This window comes from Falco naumanni, chromosome 9 (assembly GCF_017639655.2).
Source record: "Falco naumanni isolate bFalNau1 chromosome 9, bFalNau1.pat, whole genome shotgun sequence".
Taxonomy (NCBI): domain Eukaryota; kingdom Metazoa; phylum Chordata; class Aves; order Falconiformes; family Falconidae; genus Falco; species Falco naumanni.
Window position 1 is genome coordinate 39,545,383 of NC_054062.1, and position 22,320 is coordinate 39,567,702.

Here is a 22,320-nt window from a genome sequence, read left to right on the forward strand (position 1 = left end):
GAAAATTATTTTTGCTGCCAGGTGGGTGAGAAAATTCGGTGCTGAACCACCATGGTATGAGAATGACAGAACCGCCGCTCACGTGGAGATGTTGATGAGGAGTTGTGCAAAGTGAGACGACTTTTTTTTACACAAGCAAATGAAGCATTTCCAAAAATATGCAACAGATTAGCAGAGTTGGAAGCTCATATATGTCCTGTCTGAGCTGACAGCAAGTAAGAAAATAGGTACAACTTTCCCTTCTTACAAGTAGGTACACATACTTGCAACTTCATCTCATTGTTTCACAGGAACTAACCTACTGTGATAAAGTGTTTACTAATTATTGGCAGTTCTGGAAATGCAATTTACTTGCTTGTTCTGGCTGTGAGGATGCTTTCATAGAGACCTTCCGACTCCAGACAATTTGGAAAGCTATGCAGAAATATGCAATACGTTACTCCGTAACAAAACAACCTGCATGATTTACGTAATAGGATCCACTGTTACACTACTGACTCCAACCAACAAAGATAAATGGTAGAAAATACAAGTAATTTTACAGGATTTTTGTTGCTTTTTGTTTATTGGTTGTTTTGGTGGGATTTTTTGTTTGTTTTTTTTTTCCAGGCCACTGTTTCACCAGTAAGTGTCATGAAGATATATACATCCAGGTTTTACCTGGCTTCCCACTTTAAGAGTCTTTGCTTAACTACTCTTCTGACCCCACAGGGGCATGGAACAGTATCTGTCTGTCCAAAAGAATAGCAAGCAGGCAAACACATGGAACAGTATGTTAACATGCAAAATCAGTTGGGTAATTTTGCATTGTAGGTCAAGTAAATAGCTACCTTGAAATATCTAGTGGAAAAAAAACATTAACGCTTTCACAGGAGTGAAACTCAAATACTCAAGCACACTGGCTAGCCTACTTTAATGGTTGCTCCTCACCCAGAATCCATTTCCAAAACAGAATTCACCATGAAGTTTTCCTTCTCACTCCTGTTTTTGTTTTTAAAAAATGATGGGTTGAGGTAGTCTTTATGGTTAAAAACTGTCTAAAACTTTAAGGCCATCTCAGAATTCCTATAGTAATAATTATTTTGCCTTTTTAATATCCTGTTATATTAGATTTTATTATCAGTTCACATAAGACATTAGATCAGCTTCTTTGGAGAAAAACAATAGAAATATACATATCCTATTGGCAAAAATATCTGATTGTGCAAAAAACTTCTGTTACTGCATTTTATACTGTTTACCCCTTAGGAGTCAAACAGAAAATAAAACCCAACAAAATAAGCCATAGGTACTATCCTTGTAATAAAAAGAAACCACACTACAACAAAGAAGGTGGAAGTCAGGGACCAATGGAAGGTAACACATGCAGGGAGCGTACAGCTGCTGCACTCTATGGATGGCCAGTGAATCAGCTATATTCATATGAGAAAGTCTGACTTAAGAGGCGACTCAATCAGAGCTGAAAAAGGACTGTATCAGATCTCAGATTTGAACCAATCCTTGGATTTTTTGACGGGCTGTCATGAGGACTACTGCTCTTGCTAGATTTTCACACTTCCAGAGCAAAAGAAAAAATAATAAAAAGTCTTTTTATTACCTGCACAGATGGTAGGTTTTGCTAACATCACATCTGAATCATTTTTTTTCTCTAAACTGTGCATGCATCTGAACGTTAATGCCTCAACCCAGTTAAGTCACAGAACTTCCCAGTAACAAGAACAAATGAAGAGATGCTGTGATACAGCTGTCATAAAAGTAGAGTTGAAGAGGGTGTGGAATCACAGATCTCTTGGTTTGCCATTGATCTTCAGTATGTGCCACATTCTTATAATGGCAACTGGAGAGATGGAATGCAAGCTTGGTTTTCAGCTGTGCGTTCTCATTTTACCCAGAAAAATGTCCTTGGGAAATATTTGCACTTATATGCTTGCCTGCTTGCTCAATTAAAGGAGTAATTAGGATCCATTTTAAAGCATGGTTGAACGGCATATGCCAACATTCAGAAAGCTTTTTAAAAGGCTCCAGACTTCGCGAAGCCTTGGGTTTCCCAGAAGCACCCACTGGGCAACACCATCAATGACAGTGAAATGAACAGATAGACAATGGGGATTCTAGCACTGGCAACAGCACAGCGTCTTGTCCTGAGCAGTGCCTGGAGGCAAGTGGCTGCCAAGCTCTGCCCTTGAGCACTGCTACCCTGCCACACAGGCTGCAGAGCATTTCCCGTGACCTTGCTTCCACATGGTCTAAAGAGGGAATGTTCTGGAAAGAAAAATCTTTTGAGTTTTTGTCCTTGCTCATTTCACTTGCATCTTTCTCACACTCTGTTTTAGCCTTCATTTTTATGGATGAACTTAACCTAGTTCTTTGATGATTGAAGCTTTTGCTCACAGGCCATAAATAATAATCACGATAACTATTTTTTATCATGCTCATTCATATGTGCCTCCTGCCAATGTGCCTGAGGTGCTGCACCAACACTGCAAAACACACTACAAATTAAACATAACAAAAGAAAATCCAATGAAATATTTAGAAAACCATGTATGATATGAACAACAGAAAGGCTGTTTCCAAATACAAGGAATTTCAAGGCAAAATCTCAGCAAATAGAGGGATTCCTGTGAGGTTCTTGCTACCAACCCTATCAAATCCACTTAACTACAGCAGATGAAACCTTTGTTCATTTCCCTCTAGCTGGCATCTTCAAAACACTTTTCTCATTTCCTTGTAAAATATTTTCAGATTGTTTCTGGTTTGTATGCAACCCAGAAAATCTATCTTTTTTTGATACCTGCAGAGCTATTATAATATGGTCATTCCTGGCCATCATCTTTAAAGCGGCTAAACTGACAACACGCCATATAAGATATAAAAAAAAAAAGTTAAATCTGTTACACAGAAAAGGAACTGAGACAGAGAGGAGGCTAAGCTTGCCGAGATCAAACAAAGCTTGTGGTAGGAAAAGAATCCGCACCCAAGTCTTCTAAGTGCTAGACTATCACCCCAACTAAGCTGCAGTAAATATTCAGCTGTCAGCAAAAGACATGAAATCTGGGGATTAAAATGCAAATAAGGAAATCCCAAATCATGAAACAGCAGCTGTGAACTTAAAAGCGGATATAACATGCATTTGTGTGCAGTCCATGCACACACACATACAGATACCATTCAAAACTTCCATAAGATGTGCAAATGTTAAGGATCAATTTGATAAGATCTTAAATTGAAACTCTTTTGAATTTTCAAATAGCCTATGTTTTTATGTCCCATTTTTCCTGCACAGTTCTTAACCTGTTGTCACATAAGCTCTCCTAAACCTGAGTTTCAGAACATCTGTGCAGCTACTGAAGTGCATGTAGTCTGCTTGTTAACAAGAAATGAAGCTGGAAGTTAAGTCACTTCTAATTAAACTCATAATTACAAATAGAAGGTCAGACAGCAGATCCAAGGGCTGTTAGAAAATGTAATAAGACAAAAGAAAGAACAAACTCACATGTAATAATTCAGCCCCTTCTTGGCAGACTGACCCATTAGAAGACTTATCAGCTGTGTACAGTTCTGAAGGCAAATACTAGAATGACAAATGCAAATCATCTGGGTTTAAACAAGTTCGTCAAGGATTAGCACGGGTTCTAAACATTACCTAGATTTCTAGTCCAAAACGAAAATTAAGATTTGCTCATTTACAACATTAGAACATGGATCACAGCTTCCTAGCCTGAGCTCCAAAGTGGTGGCCACCAGCACATTCGCAAAAAACGCCTTCTCTTTTGGAACCCGGTAACATCTCTCTCTTCTGCCGGCGTGCAGCTGGGAATTCTACTTGATGGTTCACTGCCCTGACTGTGGGTCTCCATGAACACAGAAACCCTGATGTAAGCTCTACATTGCCTTTTTTCCCTTGTTGCCAGGTTGGGGCAGAGGGAAGATGCGAAGAGCACGAGGTAACCTGGACAGAGGGCTCAGGGAATCCGTATTAAAAGAGCAAAGGGGTGCAGAAGTACCATCTGCTAGCGAGTGGAAAATGGAAGAGAGCCAAGGAAAGTTCACACTATTTTCTGCTAAACTTGACCTCCTGAAGGGCCAGAGGTTTTTATGTGGATCTCAGACTCCACACTCTGACCCTCCCCAGCACCCTGTCACACTGGGACAAGTGATGAGCACACAGGACACGCGAGGAGCAAGGAAGCACATGCAGCCGGGCCAGACCAGGAAGCTGATGTCTCTCCCTGTTGCCATGCTTGTGAAGAAGCCCTTGAGGGTTTGGAAAAATCCAAGGAGAAGGACTTTTGTTCTTTCCAAGGTTGGCACGTTCCTCACATGGGATCTGGGCACCCGGACAACACAGCTTCAGGTTGGGAACACAAACTGGGAACCCGTTTGGGATTTAGGAGGTCTGTGTCAGGAAGTACAGAAATACAGGCAGCATATCAAAGCTGCTTTCTGCCATGCCTCCTACCCTGGGGTTTTCACTTTCTGTGAGCCACTGGCAGTCCCTGAAACCCATGGCAGGGTGGAAAAGCCTTGTGAGATTTGCCAATACCAGATTTTTTTAAAAAAATATTCCCTTATTAGCAGGCTTTCATCTGACATGCCAGCTCTAAAAATCTGCCTTCCAGCAGTTCAACTTTGCCTCAGTGAGTGTTTCACCAAGGCCACACTAATAAATATAATTTATGATTTGTGTGACACACTTGTTTTGAAGTGAAATTGTGGAGGTAATGATCACTGGATTGATTGACACCTAGTTATTCAATCAAACATACTCCTATTCCACTAGTCACAGACCACACATGTCAAATTTGATGCTGAAACAACTTTTATTAGATATTTTGGAGAGGGATTGGGAAGAAAATCGGTCTTGTAATGAAAATCTTAACTATGGTGCACCATAATACTTTTTTCTCTCCTGCTGCCCACATAGCAGCAGCAGTACTGAACACCAGAGGACTTCTCTATGGAGGGTGACATAATGGCACGCATTTATTGAGAGGATGGGGGGTTGATTTCTTAACAAAGGATGTATACACAGATGGATTTGGTAGTTCTCAGGTGGTGAGCAAATTTTGAGCTATAACTCATTGTGCCTCTTCGGGTGGGAAGAATGGATTTCACCTGAGTATTCCTTTCTTGGTACATGAAAGATATGATGCAGGCAAGCTGAGTGGCAGATTTAGAAAGGCAAGAATAGCCACTCCACATCATATGATGTTGAAGCTGAGTAGTACTGGGAGCTGAGACATGAAGCCACGATGCCTTCATGTAAGGCAGTAATTTACTTTCTCAGGAACAAATCTGACACAACTTTTTATAAGATGTTTCACCCAAGGAGTGGGGATATGAAAATATCTTCATCATAGCTTAGTAATGGATGAAAACTCAACAAAGATTCTGAAGAGCTTATATCTTTACCCCATCTCCTCTCTTCTAAGGCACTAGCATTTTTTGATGAGTAGCAGGATCTCAAAGAGATTCTGAAAACTTTGTGAAATAGCCACTGCAAGCCAAGACAAGCAAGTCCTTTAACTGTCTCAGTTATGCCAACCAGTGAGTGATCAAATCAAAGATCTTTCTGACAGATACCATTTAAGATTACCTTGGGAATGATTCAGGTGCCTAAGCCACAGCATCTGGGACCACTTAAGACACCCCAGGCAATATAAATAATCCACATTGCGGCTGACAACACCTAATAGAGACCCCTGCCCTTATAGCCAAGTAGCTGAAGCACAGGCAGTGAACCTTATGGCAACTAAAATTACTTTAGACATTTATGTTTTGACACCTGAATTACTCTGCTGGTGTTTGCAGTTCTCAGTAGAGTGCTTTCTTCCTTCTGTATCCTCACCTTGTAAAAGGGGATGTGATAATGGGAACTTGGAAAATGGCAACTACCATTACATATAGAAAGGCATTTAATTATAAATCTTCAGCTGCCATCTCTAACAGTAGAGGGGCGCCTGAGTTCTGAAGTCCCAAAAATACACTGAGCAGTTCCTTCACCCAAATAACTTCTCTCCTCCTCAAGATTCTTAGCAGTGTCCTTTCGTTCTAACAAGAAGGGGAATAAAAACCCCTTATAAATGTTGTAATAGCTTTGCCTTAAAGGTTTCCTGTAATTATTCATAGTTCTGCTCTTAAACCTGTGTCTATTTTGACAGACTCCTCACTGCATTTCACCCCAACTTTTGCCCTCCTCTGAACTTTGCTGAGTTTGGGGAGGTGCTCAGTAAACCAAAGGGACAATTTCTTCTGCCATGAAGGAACTAGAACTTCCAGAAATGTTTGAGCAGATCATTATTCAAGCTTTCCAGACAACTCTTCATGTCTTTGGTTTCAAGAGCAATTTATTCATTGAGCTTAACCTTATTCCTATTACAGCCAGGCCTCACAGATACTCTGTGGTAGCTTTATTCTATTTAGTTTCTCATGCTATCTCCATAAACTACCTGTATTTCTTGTTTTTATTGCTATTAAAATCCACTTATTTTTGCCAAACTAACAGAAAAATAATTTAAAAACAAAGGTGGTTATGATTTTGAGCTGGTTTTATTATTATTATAACACTATAGCCATACAAAAGTTACATTACCTGCAAGTATGCAATGGCAAGTTCAAAAAAGGAAATACTGTTAAACTCATATTTATGAGAAATGCACTTATGTCCTTCTGTGACGATACCACAGAGAAGGCAAAAAAAGAGAAGAAAAGAGTGCCAGCCTCACCTAAGTGCCAATGCTTCTGTTTCAGGAGCTGAGCACAAATATTAGTCCCAGTTTTCCCGGTGCAATCCCAAATGAGACCGACAGACTAACCGTGTCACACTCTAGCACCTAGGACAAGACCCTTGGCTCAGCATTTTCTAGAAGGGGACACTGCGTCGCACTGTCCTTTGGCCACCTCTCCATCCCATCACCATCAGATCAAACATGAGATATCAGGCTCTAGTCCTGCCAGCACTGACTGCAGGTCAACAGCACTCTCAGTACTCCATGCCAGTGTTAATGTGGAAATATTGTCCATGTTTTGAGAGAAAAAAATGAAAACATTCTTCAGTCTTTACATTTTCTGAAGAAAAGCGAATCACCTACACACACACACGTTGCCACCAAACCACCAGCAGCCCTCTGGAGCTGCTCAGAGCCCTGGTCTATTGAAAACATTCTCATCGGGTATGGATTAGTAGGCAAACAGCAGGGAAAAGAAGTCAAAGGTGCAAGATAAATATGGTTTGTTACAGAAGCTGTAATTTATCATCACAATATTGCCAACACAACTGTAGAAAATTATATATAAATTTAATAAAACAACTGCTATATTATATCTGCTATCCTGGAGTCAGGTTCAATTATCTTTTCCTCCTTGAGAAAAAGCTTTTTCTGCAAACACCACCACTGAAACTGGCCATTTATATTTTAAAAGACGGCCTATGATAGCTTACATGCAAATAATGGTATAAACAACAGTGTATATCAAAATATTGAGGACATAAAATCACACGGTGAGAAGTGAGCTGTTCCCCAGAGGTGGCAGTTCCCTCTGATGTTCAACAAAGAAATAAAGGCAGCCAAAGCAGTGAGATCACTAGTTAAACAAAAGGCATATAAACATGGCAGACCTCTCTTCTGGAAAAATACACAGTTAAAAGTGCCATTGTCCCCTCCATGCACCTGTCAAAACTGCTTGGGGGTTGCTGGAGTGAAGGTGAAGGAAGAGGGAGAAGAGAAAAACAGCCACTGCAAATAAGCAGAGCCTTTTATTAGAGAGTTATCTCCTTCTTGCAAGAATGAGTGCTCGAATGGATAATACCTTTCTGTGAAATCCAGGTTTCCAGCTTCATGTTAAGCAGAGGCTCTTACCTTATGGGATTATCCATCCTTGATACTGTGAGAAATGCTGCTAAGTTTGCTGTGTAGGAAGAGCACACGATAAGGGTGAAGAGCCACCAGCTTCCCATTACAATACGCATCGCCACAGAATTTACAGTAGATTCACTCCCTACAAATCAACAGAGAAAATGAGTCTCTCAGCAGCTTCCCTTTATGGTCACCTTCTGTGTGCCCTGCTATGTTAAACTCAGTTGTGCTACCCCTCGACATTTTTGCTCCCCTCCCCCCCAGACTGCCTATTCACTGCGAGAAAAGCACTGCTTCCATGAAGGCCCATAATTTACAAACATTTTCTCCAGCCAGCCTCTTGCTCTAGATACTGTTCTAGAAAAACCATCTTTCAAAATATTTGCCTTGGGAATTGTTGAGGATAAAATCTTCAGAAGACGAAAAATACTCTAAATAAAGAAAGTTTAACGGTGAAGCACAGCTAATATGCAAGAATTAAATCATTACAGTGCTTCGTATACAGTAGTATTCTGTTTTCAATGACCGCTTTGTGTTTGGAAAAGAACTGCAAAACTGTCCAATGCTTTCTGTGTTCTCTGTGCTGTATTTAAATCTGCAAAGACTGAAACATTAGTGTCATTACTTGTTACTCCTTACAGCACTTGAAATGATGTGAAGACTTCTTTCTAGCAGGCTTCAAGCACAGTTCTGCCCAAACATTGTTGGGAGACCAAACCTCACCATACAGCTGGTGCTAGTCACTTCGGTGTATGTTTATGCTGGTTATATCTTACTGTATTTAAACCCATCACATTTTCATATTCAGTTCAAAGAATGAAAAGATATACTGTCTCACATTAGTTCCAAAACATATACATTTCTAAAATTAAACAACTAGAAAGGGTGCTCGTTTCAGAGTTGGAGAACTGCTGTAATTCTGCACCAAGCAGCTCTGTAGTTCATTTATTGTATGATAATTTTTTCAACGTGGAAAAACCTGCTATGAGTGGGTTTTCTGGACTTACTGAGACAGAAAAGCAGAACATAACACACACTCCCACCCACCCCCAACTTACCTACCTCTTCCCACTTTTCATCAGCTGGGCTAATAAAATATATTACCTGCCTGTACGAGCCTTCTTTTTCATCTTTTGACCATTCTGGCCAAGATCAACACATTCTGACCTGCTTTACCTAAGGCGGGATATTTCTGAACGTCCATCAGCGGTGTTTACAAGAGAGTAAGTACCTTGCTGAACAAAGGCGCCGTACACGACCCAGATGGCACTGTGGAGGGTGGAGGAAGCAGAAGGGCTCGGCTGGGAAGCGTTCTGCGCCCTGACTGCCTGGATCCGGTTCAAGACAAATATCAAGACGCCAACTATAGGGATGGCTGCAGCAATGCAAGCCCACACCGCAAAGTCAAAAGGAGCAAAGAGAGAGAAGATGTTGATTTTTTCTTCAGGCTTTTTGATTAAGATTCCCACAGAATAGTCCATGTACCGCTTGCTGAAGTCCACAACGCTTTCTCGTTCTGGTGTTATAGTGATGGCTGAGATGGCTAGGTCTGCTCTCTGCAAGGCAAATGCAAGAAATCAGATCTCTCCCTCTCACCATGAAATCAGCCAGTGTGAGCCTTAAGGAGAAACTTCTTTACGAACCAAGTGAGTCCATGCATTTTTTTCTATAACTTAACACTTAGACAAAATCAAATAAATTGTCTAAAAAGAAAACCAGAATCAATTTCATCATTTGAACATTAGTTAATTGCACTGGCCTAAAGCAGAGTCATGAAACATAACCTGCACATACTCTAGAACATAAAGCATCACCCTGACTCCTCTCTGGAATGAGTGCAACTTATTTACCCTTTATCCCTCATTTGTTTTCCAAAGGATGCCTGAAGCTGCAATCCATATTAAGCTGGTGCACTGCAAGCAGTAAGAGAAAACCATTTATTTAGCTCGTGTATTTGATAGCAAGGTGCAAAGAGCTAACGTTTGTTGCTCTCCCTGCAAAAATGCTAACTTCCCATACTCGTGAAGGGATTTTGTATGACAACTTGGGGGAACACTGTGTTTGTTCTTTACAATGAATGAAGGAATTGCAAAAACTAGTGACTGGAAGAATGCACCAAAAGCAACTTAGCTCTTGAAACTGCTTGACCTCAATGTTTAAAGCAAGTACGTTTTACATGTAGGGGGCCCTTAAAAAGTATGCAAACTCAATGAAAGATAAACCAGGAGTTAATAAATAAGATTCCCAAAGCTTTTGAACAGCTGCAACTAGATTTTGAATACTTTTCCATCTCAATAAAAACAGTTATAAACTTTTTGTTTCCTATCTCTAACTTTTGTTGGGAAAGTAAAGAAAATACTTTAAAATCCTTTGGCATCAGTGGAAAAGCTAGTAGCAGAAATACCATTTAGAAAATACCATAATAGATACTTTGTTGTTTGAAAGAACACAATTTCCAAATAAATTTAACAGAATTTCTTACCACATTTTCAAATCAATGCAATTCCAACAGCTTATGTCAATGTATAAATAAGTAAAATCTTCTTTATAATTTCTAGCACCGGCCAAGGATATCCCATTATCATGCACACGTATGCTATTGCTTTAATCACTTCTATTTCTTCCTAAACATCTACTTAGTAGATACTGAGCCGCCTACTTACTAGATAATGAGAAAGCTTTCACTTTTAGTAATAACTCCACTGCAGAAGAGTAACCTTTTCTACAAAGGGCAGCAACATGGAATATTAATTCCTTTGATTCTCCTTCTTGATTAACATTTGTCCCATGTCAGATAGCAAGAACATGAACAAAATACTCCAATTTCATTCTCTGGGAGATTCTAAGCTATAAACTTCCCCCATTTACTTCAAAGGAGTTCAATTAACTTATTCCTGATTCGCAAGACTGTAATTAAAAAAAGAAATTTGGTCCTCTGTTTTAAATGAATTAATAATATTGAAATCAGCTTAAATTCTGGTCCTTCAAAACATTTTTAATGGTGTATTACTGGGCACGCTTTTTCTGTTTTGTAGTCAAACAGTTGATAATTATCAAATGCATGGTCACAAAGTGACCCAAATAAAGTCACACCTAGAAACAAGTAGCAAAGACAATGACAAAAACTAAAATAATATTAATTAATATTTTAAGAAGAATACATGATTTTTGCTCTATTTTCTATAGTCATCCACTTACACTCACATGTGTCCTGTCTTCTTATGCTTACAGCTATGTAAACACATGGATTTACACAGATAAAATTTATGTCAGGAACAGCTGAGATTAAATAGAACAAACGACTTTCCAGTTCCTATTCTGTATACAGGGTCTTAAATCTTAAATTACAGTTTACCCCATATTCAAATTACCCATAGTGTTCTGCACTGGCGCTTTTATCCTAATTCATTCTCTTGTAATTTGGAATGGAGGAAGGGGAGAATCCCCTTACAAAGGTTTGACACCGTAATCTGAAAAGAAGTCTTTTTTTACTTTTTTTTTTTTTTTTTTTTTTTTAAATACAGCTTCTCTGCGCACCTTGTTAATGAGTTCTCCAATCATGCCATTCCAGGAACTGTTTTGGAGCTGCTGTCCGTATTTGCCATCAGGAGCTTGATATATCTCATACTTGAAGCCCAGATTCTTGGCAAGTGCATCCAGAACATCAATGGAAAATCCTTTATATCGTTTTGGTTGCCCAAGAATGTTCTCCGCCACCATCACAAAAGGTTCTTCCTGAGAACAAAACAGTATCTTAACTGATACTTGAAACAAGTTTTTTAGTCTTCTTGTCTTAGCACAAGGATGTTCCTGAGTTAATTCTGGACAACTTGGCACAAATTTTGAGACACTACTAAAATTCTTAGGCAAAAAACTGTAGACTATATGGGATGCTATGAGGCTTCCCAACCAGACACCACTGCCTCAGCACCTGAGGCCTATCTGTGACCTTGGGCTTTTCACAGCACTTGAGAAGAGTCAGACTCCAGAAGACAATTCAACCCCCTCTAGCAGCATTCCTGGTGCCCACAGGATGAACTGCTCTTAGAAGTACCTTCCTCTTCTCACTGACTACAAAGAGGGCACAGACACACACCTTAGTGTCCAAAGTAGCTGTCTAGAATATAAAGTTAATTGTGTGAGTCCTGCATAGGAACATTACTACTGTCCATCTATCTCAGACCATATCAAATACAAAAAGCTTTTTTTTTTTTTTTTACAGACTGATTAATCTCTTATCCAGGAGACATACCGAAACAAAAGCTAAAACCACTGCATTTTGTGAATATTTTAAATTCTGAAAAGTCAAAGAATAATCTTCCTGGAGTATTTTTTAAAGTGTGTTTCAGGACCAAGGCAATGCAGAATTTTGTGCTATGTTTTCTGTCAGACATGGGCTTCCTGCTCTCCTGCAAGGGAGCGCCGAGGCTGCCAGCGGCGCAGGCACTGCAGTAGGCTGCCTTCGCAACCCGGTACTGACACTCTCGTGGAAGGGATCTGCTCACCTCCCACATAAGCTACAGCATAACCTCACCTCTCACCACAGAGAGGGGAAAAAAACTGGGGGCTGGGGGAAGTGCCTTAATGATCTTATGCAGTACTTCCTATCTGTACCACGATTCAGAAAAAAAGAAATAAAATGCACCAAAAGTCACCCCATTCTGCAATCCACAAACTACAGTATTTTAGGCAGCAATGCATTAAAGCCTTAATTTGCCCCTAATTTAGCACTTAGCTGACACGAGCTCTGCTACTGCTCTAGATGCTAACAGGCAGTAGTCCCAAGAGCAGAATGAATTTTTGGAAAGACTACGCCTATCTAAAAGATATAGTTTATCTCAACAGGAATTTATGAGCTTGATGGAAGAAACACTTGATTAAATTTTACAGCCTGCAGTGTACAAGAGCCAAGATTAGATTATCATAATTGGCCCATCTGATCTTAAAATCCATGAAATGCTGGAAACTGCATATCCGAGTCAGAGTACAGTATCTGGAATACACCCCTGTGCCCTCAGGCCTTATGCTGGTTCCATGCCCAGTAGGAATTACAACGCAGAAAAACAGCATAAGCAAACAAACAAATCTTCTGTGTATCTGACAGTGCACAGCTTTACATAAAATAATAAAAGGCCATGATCTACCTTCCTTGCTTATGTAACTGATCATCCAAAAATACAGAACTGAAAATGATAGGGAAAAATACTGCAGGAAGCGCCCAAAATACTCAGTCAAATCCTTTTTATTTTAAGCGTTTTTTTTTTCCTGAACTCAAGTAGGATCATACCAAGACAGTCACCACTTTGAGTGTCAATCCTTGTAAGTCATTGCCCAGACGTCGTTCTTGCAGGCTACCGTTCAGTCCTTTCTCAGAGTCCCACGTTGCCAGCTAGAACAGAAAGTACAGTGAGTCTGAAGGACCATTAGGCAGAAATCTTTGCAGAAATCTTTCAGTATTTAAATAAACATTTAACAGTAGCTTGACCAAATCCAGAACTGATAGAGGATGAGAGACTTTTTTTTTAATGCAGAATCAGAATTAGTGAGAATCAGAGGACAGACATAAACACATACCTTGCCTGAATGTATTTTCACTGATGCCTATAATATAGCTGCTCTATTATCTGTAGTATTTGTCATATTATTTCACTTAGATCACACTGATGTGACACTTCTCTCCAGTAAGTTTATACTGTCTGTCAGCCCTCAGAATTATCTGTGGTCTCACTGTCCCATATTCCCCTGTCTGCTCAGAACCCTTCCTACTTTTCAAATCATTCCCACTGCTTATCAAAAACTGAGGTTTTTTCCTGCTGCATAATGTTCTCACTCATTGATAGTCATATAATCTTGACGTAGATCCTATGGTGTCAAACTGTCTCCTCTCTCAGACTTTCTTCAGATCCCATCTTAAGTCTTTTCTCTGTTCTTGCCCTAATTCTACCTCATCAGTAAAACAACAACAGACTCACGTTCCCAGGCTCCTGATGTTCTAATATCTCGTATCTACCAGTACTTCATGATTCTGCTAGATTACCTGGATGCAGATTTTCAGGATATCTCCCTGGAACATTACATCTAATTATTTTCTGTTTCAACTAAATGTATCACTTTAAAAATCAATTTTACTGCATTTTCTGAAGAGAAATGCAGTAAAAATCAATAAAATAGGTTCAATAGAAAAGTCAATCTTAAGTGACCTTTGGATTATTCAAACCAAATATGCTCTTCAGCAGCAGCAGCCAGACACTCCTTTTGCCTTCAAATGGAATCCACGGTGTCATTTTGTTCAGAAGAGTCATAAATAGTATCAAGTAAAAAAATGTTTCCTTCTTTTTTTTCAGCTCTACTCTTAGACACCAATACTATGCTCACAGATGTGGAAGCAGTGTTGTTAACTGGAGGCATGTCCTGTGGAAATTAAACATAGTCCAAGATCTGTGAAATGTGGCTTCTTCCTGCCAGAAGCTAATTTTCATGTAACAAGTCAAAACCTTGGAAAGAACTTACTTCACTGAAAATGCCTGTGGCTAGATGTCCTACATGATTTATTTCTATGACTTCACTTTTATCCTAAAGCCTCAAAAATCAAACCGACAAATAACATGTGATGGGAATCTGTATAGTTTTATTTTTGTTTTGTTGCACTAAACCAATAAACAGGGAACTAGAAAAGAACAGGACATTCGGTGAATATTCAGTCATAGTAACTATCACAACTGATGGAAATTTTTCTATAGTCACTAAATCTTCAAAGCTGAGACACAGGAAAGACTTAAGATACACCTCCTTTTACCTAGATGACCTGGATGATGGAGGAAGGGAAGGAATAATAATGAGTAACATTCAGCTCTCTAATGACAATCCTGAAAGCTGAAGTATCTCAGTTTGAAAACTCTCCCCTCGTGATGCCAGTTTGGAGTGACAGATGAGCTTCTGCACACAAACAATACAGGTACATACCTGTAGCCATGGTACCTTTTAAATTTGAATTTAGATGCTTGCTCTGAAATACATCCAGATGTTTCTTAGCTTTTGCTGTTGCCAAACCAAATTGACAAATTTGTTGTCTGACATAAATCAGTATGGTTAAGCAGAATTCAAACACCAGTATAGGTGTGTGTGGTACATATTGTGTCTCAAATCTGTAAAGTAGGTTCACTGTCTATGCCTTCTTCAGCTTTTCTATACAGTTAATATATAATAAAGATACATGGAAGATACAGTGGCCAAAACGGCTTGCACAATCTACAGATGATAATTCAATATTTACTAAAAAATGGCAAATGTAACAAATTAATTTTTTACTTCACCACTGGTGGACTGACATTTCAATTCCTTCTCCCACTATTTTTTCTTTAAAAACTCTATCAGATTTCATATCAAGGCCTTAGACTTCTCAAATACCCTACATTTCACATTCTTCATTAACTCTAATTCTAAAAAGGACACTGGAGACATGCCAGTGCAAAACCATATAGTTATGCCTTTTATTCAAAAGGAGCAAGACAAAGATTCCCCTTTTATGTAGCAGGGCTAAGAGCAAAGAGGAGAGTATTTCACATCAGCACAGAGCTCCATATTGTTCTCTGTGGAGGTACAACCTTTTCAGTCTGTTAAAAGGAAACTATATCAAGAAAGTTGATAAATGGAACATGAGGAAAACCATTTCCAGAAGGGATTTTTCCTGTGCATCCTTGTGCTCCAGAACATTTCATTTGTTAAGAAGTGTGTCAGTTTTAACTTCTAGTTCTTGCAGACAGAATTTTGTTTATAGGACCAAAGTACTTACAGATAGGTCTATCAATTTGTGACAGCTGACCTGTCAAGATCAGTGCCTGAGAAACTAATTTCCAGCACTGTTAAACACAGTGAGTACTTCTGTTAATTGATAAGGCCATTAGAGTTTCATTGTTTGTAGAAATACCTACCATGTTCCTACCAGAAGTCTGAAGCCAAAGGTTATAGCACAGCCATCAGCTGATAGGAGATAAAAAGCTTTTAGATCTGATTATGAAAAACAACTGCCTGCAGAATCAGCACTTGGAGGATATATTTAAAAAATCAATGGTCTGTGGAACACGTGTTTAACGGCAGCCTGGGTAGGGTTTTTTGATTCTTAAGTTACTTAAGATTCTTAAGTTATGGGAGTTCAAGTTTTGAAAACAGCTACTTTATTACACCTTTCCAATGTAAACCTTCTTCCTAGCTTCTCTTTCTGAAACAGTCATGTTGCCGGGAATCCTATAGTTCTAGCTGTACATCAGAGACTCAATCACCCAATAAAGACAAACCCAAGGAAACAAATGCGAAATTGACACTAAAAAGTAATTTGTTGGAAAATTCTGACTCATTACATGCTTCTGATCTTTGCCAATATTTACTAGCATTTTCAACCGGAACTGCAAGGAAAAGCTTGGAGAGTGAAAGTCACAATTTTAACATTGTTTTCAACATCCACAAGCAATGTGTAACTCCAAACACACATACTCAACACACAAGCAAAGCAATTACATGGCTAAACAACCTAGGAATGTCAAATGATAAGAGATGTCATCCAGGGTATGCCTCTTGGTCCTGCTGTCCAGGGCTTTTTCCTGAAAGATACTGATAACTGTCAGGACCTCAAAAGAAAACTTCTTATCAATGTAATTTTAGGGTTCCTGAGTTCCTATTGAAAAATTAGAAGTCAAATTCTCCAAAGCAGTTTCACAACTTTCTTAATGATGCAGCTGCTGGCTGTCCAATACTTGAGTGAGTGATTAGGGCCCCAGGGGAAATCATATTGAGATGTCATGGTAAACTCACACCAAAGAATATCAGAGACGGCTCCACAGAAGTGTGAAGACCTTCCTCAGCACCATGAAGCAGACAATACTTCTGCTCAAATAAATCAAGGCTGCATTCATTAAGCACTGATTTGCAAGATTTCCTACCTCCTGTGAACTTGATCAACTAGATGGAGAGCCTGTGTGTCGCTCCCTTTAGGAGATGAAAATGATAATAAACGCAGTTATTTGTTACACATCTGTTTGTCTGCAAAGTCCACATGACCATGCTACTCTATTATACAATAATTACATATTTCTTGAATTCAGAACTTGAATTTAGTTTTCATAACTCTGCTATGAATGCTCAATGTCACTGGACTATGGCAAATGTCTTTCTCACACCCAAACAAATGGAGACAAAAATTATCGCAAACTACTAGTAAATACAGCTGAAAACTGACATTAGCATAAAAAGGGAATATTTGACATGTCTATCACAACAGTGAATAAGATCATCTACACTGGTTTATGATGCAGTAGTTACTGTCCAAATAACATGTCACTACTATCTAACATCATTTTGAATAGGACGCCATTCTAAATCTCATTTACTTTTTTCAGGGAAAATGTGATTCCCATAAGAAATAAAACCATATAATATTTAGCAGATGTATAGTAATGTTTGACAGGGCTACAATCAATCCAAAGTATGAATCTTCTATCTTACCAAAACCAGCAATCTTTTATTTGGTGACTCCTTTGGAGCTGAGGTTACATTGTCCAAAGAAACTAAATTTGGGAATCCCTGCCTTGAAATCTGAAAAACTTCTAACAGGCAGGAAAGTACAAGTTAGGCTGTTCTCCTGTCATGAGACACAGACACCTGTATCAACCCAGGGCATATTTTTTGTGAATATAAAAGCTGTACTGTGCATGGAGTTAAATAAATTCATCTATGCCACTCACAATCTGATAATTCTTTTAGATTAAAGTTGAACTGAAATGGATTTCATTTCAATGACAACTTATTCCTTGAATTTGAAGCCAACGAAGTGTATAACCAGTGTGATGTCCTTGTACCATGTACATATATTTTGCATGTTGGGGTCTCACTCCCTTTGACAGTTTTGCAATATGGCTAAACCCTTAAGCAAACATGATAATAAAAAAGATCCCAACCAAATAAACAAACTGTAAACAAGAAAATTAACGTTTACAGGAGACAAGTATGAAAGAAGGTAGTGGCCCATTAAAAAAGTGGAGCAAACTCGACACTCCTCTCTTGCAGTTCGAAAATTCCATTTAAATAGTAAAACAAATATTTACATTGAATTCCACGATTGTTTTAAAATGCAGTATATCAGTAATCTAGACAATTTGCTGCCATTCAATATCATTCACAACAAGGTATTAGTAGGATTCACACACTGGATTATGTGTCATTCTTAAGGAACTGACTGTTTTCCCTGAACATCATTCCAATCTTTATGACTGGACTTGCCTTGAAGGTACCAAAATACTTCCATTTGAAATATGGGATCATAATTAAGAAAAAAATAAAGAATGTTTTGGACTGTATATTTATGTAATCCACAGTTAAATAAAATAGGATTAGGAAAATACAAATGTAACAGTTTTTATACCCGCAAGCAAATACAGACACTGGTACAATTCATTTCTATAACAGCTGTGTAATTATTAGCAACATTCTAACATTTCTAAAGTATAAGCTTATAGTCACTATTAGAGATAAAATAGTGGATAAGATCACCAGCTGAACTGATTTAAGCTCTATTCTGTGGTCCCACATAGCTCAACCTTGTTTGCAATGAAATACCTGCAAGTCATCTACGTTCAGATCTTTATTTCATTCTGATATACTGCATACATTTGTATTCAACAGGTAGCTTGTTTCCAAACATCTGCAGTAGGATTGTAATGCCTATGCACCCATAGCCGTAGAGTCACCGATGACTCCAAACCGTATTAAAACTATGAAACAAAGGATTGTGAACAAAGCCTTAACTGGTACAGAAAGTCTTAAGTCTTTTGGGTGAAAATTTTATCCCATCCTGTTTGATGCACAAAATGCTCAGTTTTCTACGAAGGGGCCACACAAGGACTGTATCTGCATGGTGAAAATTCAGAGAAGGGCAGGAAGGACCATGGAAATCTGCTCTGCCACTCCTGATACTTCGGCAAACAGCATCACCCATCTCCTCTGACAGTAAGCTCTTTAAAGGCAATGACTAGACAATACAAAGTAAGAAAAACTGGAGGACTAGGGGAAGGCTGACTCCTTTGCAATGACCATGCCACTGTTATTTGTCCAAGAGGACCCTGTTTTTTTCTGTGCAGGACAGTGAAGCACATTGATGTGACTATTGATGTTTAATGGACCTTCAAGAATGTGAGAACTTCAGGGAGAAGAATGCAGCTTTTTCTGTGTTTTGCAAACTTATGGTGCTATATAAACGATAATAAAACATTTCTAGAGAAACACAGGAAAACGAGCATTAGGCAGCAAGATTTTATAATGAACAAGTCTTCCCGGACAAAGTTGACTGCTTTTTCAATAGTACTGCAGAAATAATAGGTAACTGAAATGAAGAGGACGATATACTTGGATCTGAATTTTAGTGTTTCATTCAGGGTCTTGTGACATGTCACCTAGGACAATTTGAATTTGTTTCCTGAATACGGACAATATCATATGATTTATAGACTAGCTTCTAAGCAACAATGAAGAATGATGTGTCAAGATGAGGAGAGACATTTTGAGGTAGCTTTACAGCAAGTGAATATTAAGATCTTATTTACTTAACAGGTTTTTTAATGATTTGGAACAGGAAATAGCAAATAACTAAAATTAAAATGTCTAAGATGCAAAGCTATCACAAAACTGGGAAGCACGGAAAATATGTCAGACCAACCAGAACAGCAAGAAAAAATAAGTGGGAGTGGTAAGAACCCAGACATGAAATAATATGCATCTTGCATAAGTAGAAACAAACACTTATGAAAAGGAAAAATGAGAAATTCTTCAATTGAAGAAACCAAGACAGAAATTAATGTTAAAAAATTGTGCAGGCTGAAAGAGCTGCAAATGTTTGATGAGCTTATAATACAGTGCAGTATGGTTTTGGTCTTCATGTGTCTCATGGTGCAGGCTGCACCGAGAGCAGTCACAACATAGCTGAGAAGAATATGGTCTTAATACCATGTATAGCATCTGTCTGAAAGAGATTTAGGCATACTGGAAGAAAATCAAGGGCGAACAGAACAACTATTTCTGTGGTGGAGGAGTCAGTTTCTACAAGAAGAGTAAAAGACAAAATGTGAATATCTAAGGTAACGATGACTAAGAAATGGGAAACTGGAATCAAAACTAGATATAAGACAACAAAACAACTGCTACTGACTTCTAATAATCTATAGAGACCCTTTCACGTCAAATACAAACCATTTCCTAGAAACGTTTCTTCATTCTCAATGCAGACTGTGAAATGAGAAATAGATAAAAGGGCTAAGCATTTCTGGGTCTTTCTAAACAGAACAATTTCTCACAGGAAAGGTTTGTCACATCCAGGATACATGAAGGAAATCAACGAACAGCCCAACAGCCTGGTGGCTCCTTAATTCACCAGAGATATCAGATTTGAACCGGTGTTTCACATAATGCTGGATCCTAGCTAAAGTGGTTAGGATAACTTTTCCCATATGCGGAACAACTTCATTCGAGCCCCAGAGTGCAAGGTTTAGCCTGCGGTCTCATCAGTTTGCCACAAGTCAGGAGAGTGGATTAATCACCATCTTTAAGGCCAGTACGGGGGCATGTTATCATTCACAAAGGTCAAAGGTATTGGTTTAGTCTTTGTGATAAATGGCATAATTCCTGAATACTTGAAAACCTCAGATATTTTCACATTCAATAGAAAAATCCATTCCCCACTGCTGAAGTGAAGCCGTTCCTAGAACTCAGCCAGGGAGAAACTATGCAGAACGTGCATAGGAGCAATTTAAGGTCCCAGCCTACAACCACTTACAGTTGTGCTTTAACTTAGCGAACCTATGTAATACCATTGAATCCCGAGAGTTACACTTATATAAAGTTAATTGAGCATAGACCTAGAATAGAAAATAAAGAAAGTTCAAGAACACTGAAGGAGGGATTTGTGTAGGAAAGAGTAATTGACCTGAACTGACATATCTAAGGAAACAGATATACACCACTGCTCTTCTGAGAAGCCAGTGAGATAATTGGCAAATGTCTAGGATTAAGATGCCACATGAAGACTGCCCTTGAAGTAGCACAATGCCCTTCAAACCATCTAAGGAGACTGGCTCACAATTAAAAGGAAAGAGTAGCATTAACTGAGTCACTACCACATAGATAGTCCCTTGAAATTCCTATTTAAGAAAACAAATCCAATTGTGTAAACAAAAAGTACTTCAGCAAGAAGCTGCAGAGTAACAAGCAGAAAATTTATACAAATTGGAAGGAAAATTTCAAAATAATTCAAAGGACTCAAACCTAATGAAAAATGATAAAAATTACATGAAAACAAAATGCAGATAAGTATCAGAAACATGGTTTTGCCATGTAAGATCAATTACAGTATTAAACCACTGTCATCCAGAGAGTAATTAGCGTCTAGAATATAAAGTGTCTCTCTCTCTCCATGTCTTTTACAGTAATTTCTACATAACAGATAGGGAAAACCTAGGAGGAAAAACTACACCATCTACACCAGAACTGTGGGGGTAGTTTAGGAGGATGGAGCACTACAAACAGAAGCTTTGGTAGAGGTATTTTGGCATTAACTTTCTTCATCCTCTAGAAGCCTGTGCATTTATTCAGCTCTTGCTCTACAAATTCTGCTGTTCACTGCAATTAACAATTTTGACCTTACCTAGCATAACTCAGCAATATCTTCCTCCACTATTTTTACGGTTCTTCATTACAGAGAATATCAAATATTTTGATGTGGCAGGAAGTGGTTTCCTTTATGTTTTTCATTAGCCAAAGATCAGTTCAATTAAATGTAATGGCCATATTATTAAAAGCCATTTTACATATATTTTACATATAGAAGGACTCTATGACATAAATGAAGAGTAGATACATTATGCCTTATACTATCAATATTAAGGAAGCTAAGATATTCTTATACATGCATTTGTGTACATAGTGTCTTCTGCAGTATGGTAACTGAGGAGTTTCATGTGGAACTGAAGTAGCAGTTTTCTGTAACACTATAGCTTTTATTGACACAGTGTAAGACTCCTCATACCCCTCGGGAATGGATCAGCACCATATACTTTATATTTTATATTCCATATACATCACATTTACTATTATGTTGAAGGACATAAATTACAAATACTATCTTTTTGCTGAAATAAGATATTGCTCCATTAATTGGCAGAACAAGACATCATTTTGCCAGCAAGTCAATGAAGGAGCAATGATACCAATTAAGGATTGCTTCTCTTTCTATACTGGGATAGCTAGTGAGCATCTCTGACCTCTTATGCGACACAAACACCTATGTTCTGCTGTGCCAAGCCTGAGCAAAGCGTGTATGGGGCAGCAAATCTGCATGAAGTAGAAAAAGGAGCTGACAGGACTTGACAAGATAAATGCAACTTGTTAATATTCATTATATAAAAGTATAAACGGGCCATCT

The 22,320-nt window shown here is 38.5% G+C and overlaps 1 protein-coding gene across 1 annotated transcript in view; it reads right to left on the reverse strand.

Moving 5' to 3' along the window:
- Positions 1–22,320, reverse strand: part of GRID1 (glutamate ionotropic receptor delta type subunit 1) — a 541,694-nt gene that overhangs the window by 42,301 nt on the left and 477,073 nt on the right. Inside the window, exons 9-12 of the mRNA XM_040607383.1 lie at positions 13,147–13,248; positions 11,397–11,594; positions 9,091–9,415; positions 7,863–8,001 (exon numbers count right to left, since the gene is read on the reverse strand). Of these exons, the coding sequence (XP_040463317.1) occupies positions 7,863–8,001; positions 9,091–9,415; positions 11,397–11,594; positions 13,147–13,248 (764 nt within the window). The remainder of the gene's footprint in view (positions 1–7,862; positions 8,002–9,090; positions 9,416–11,396; positions 11,595–13,146; positions 13,249–22,320) is intronic.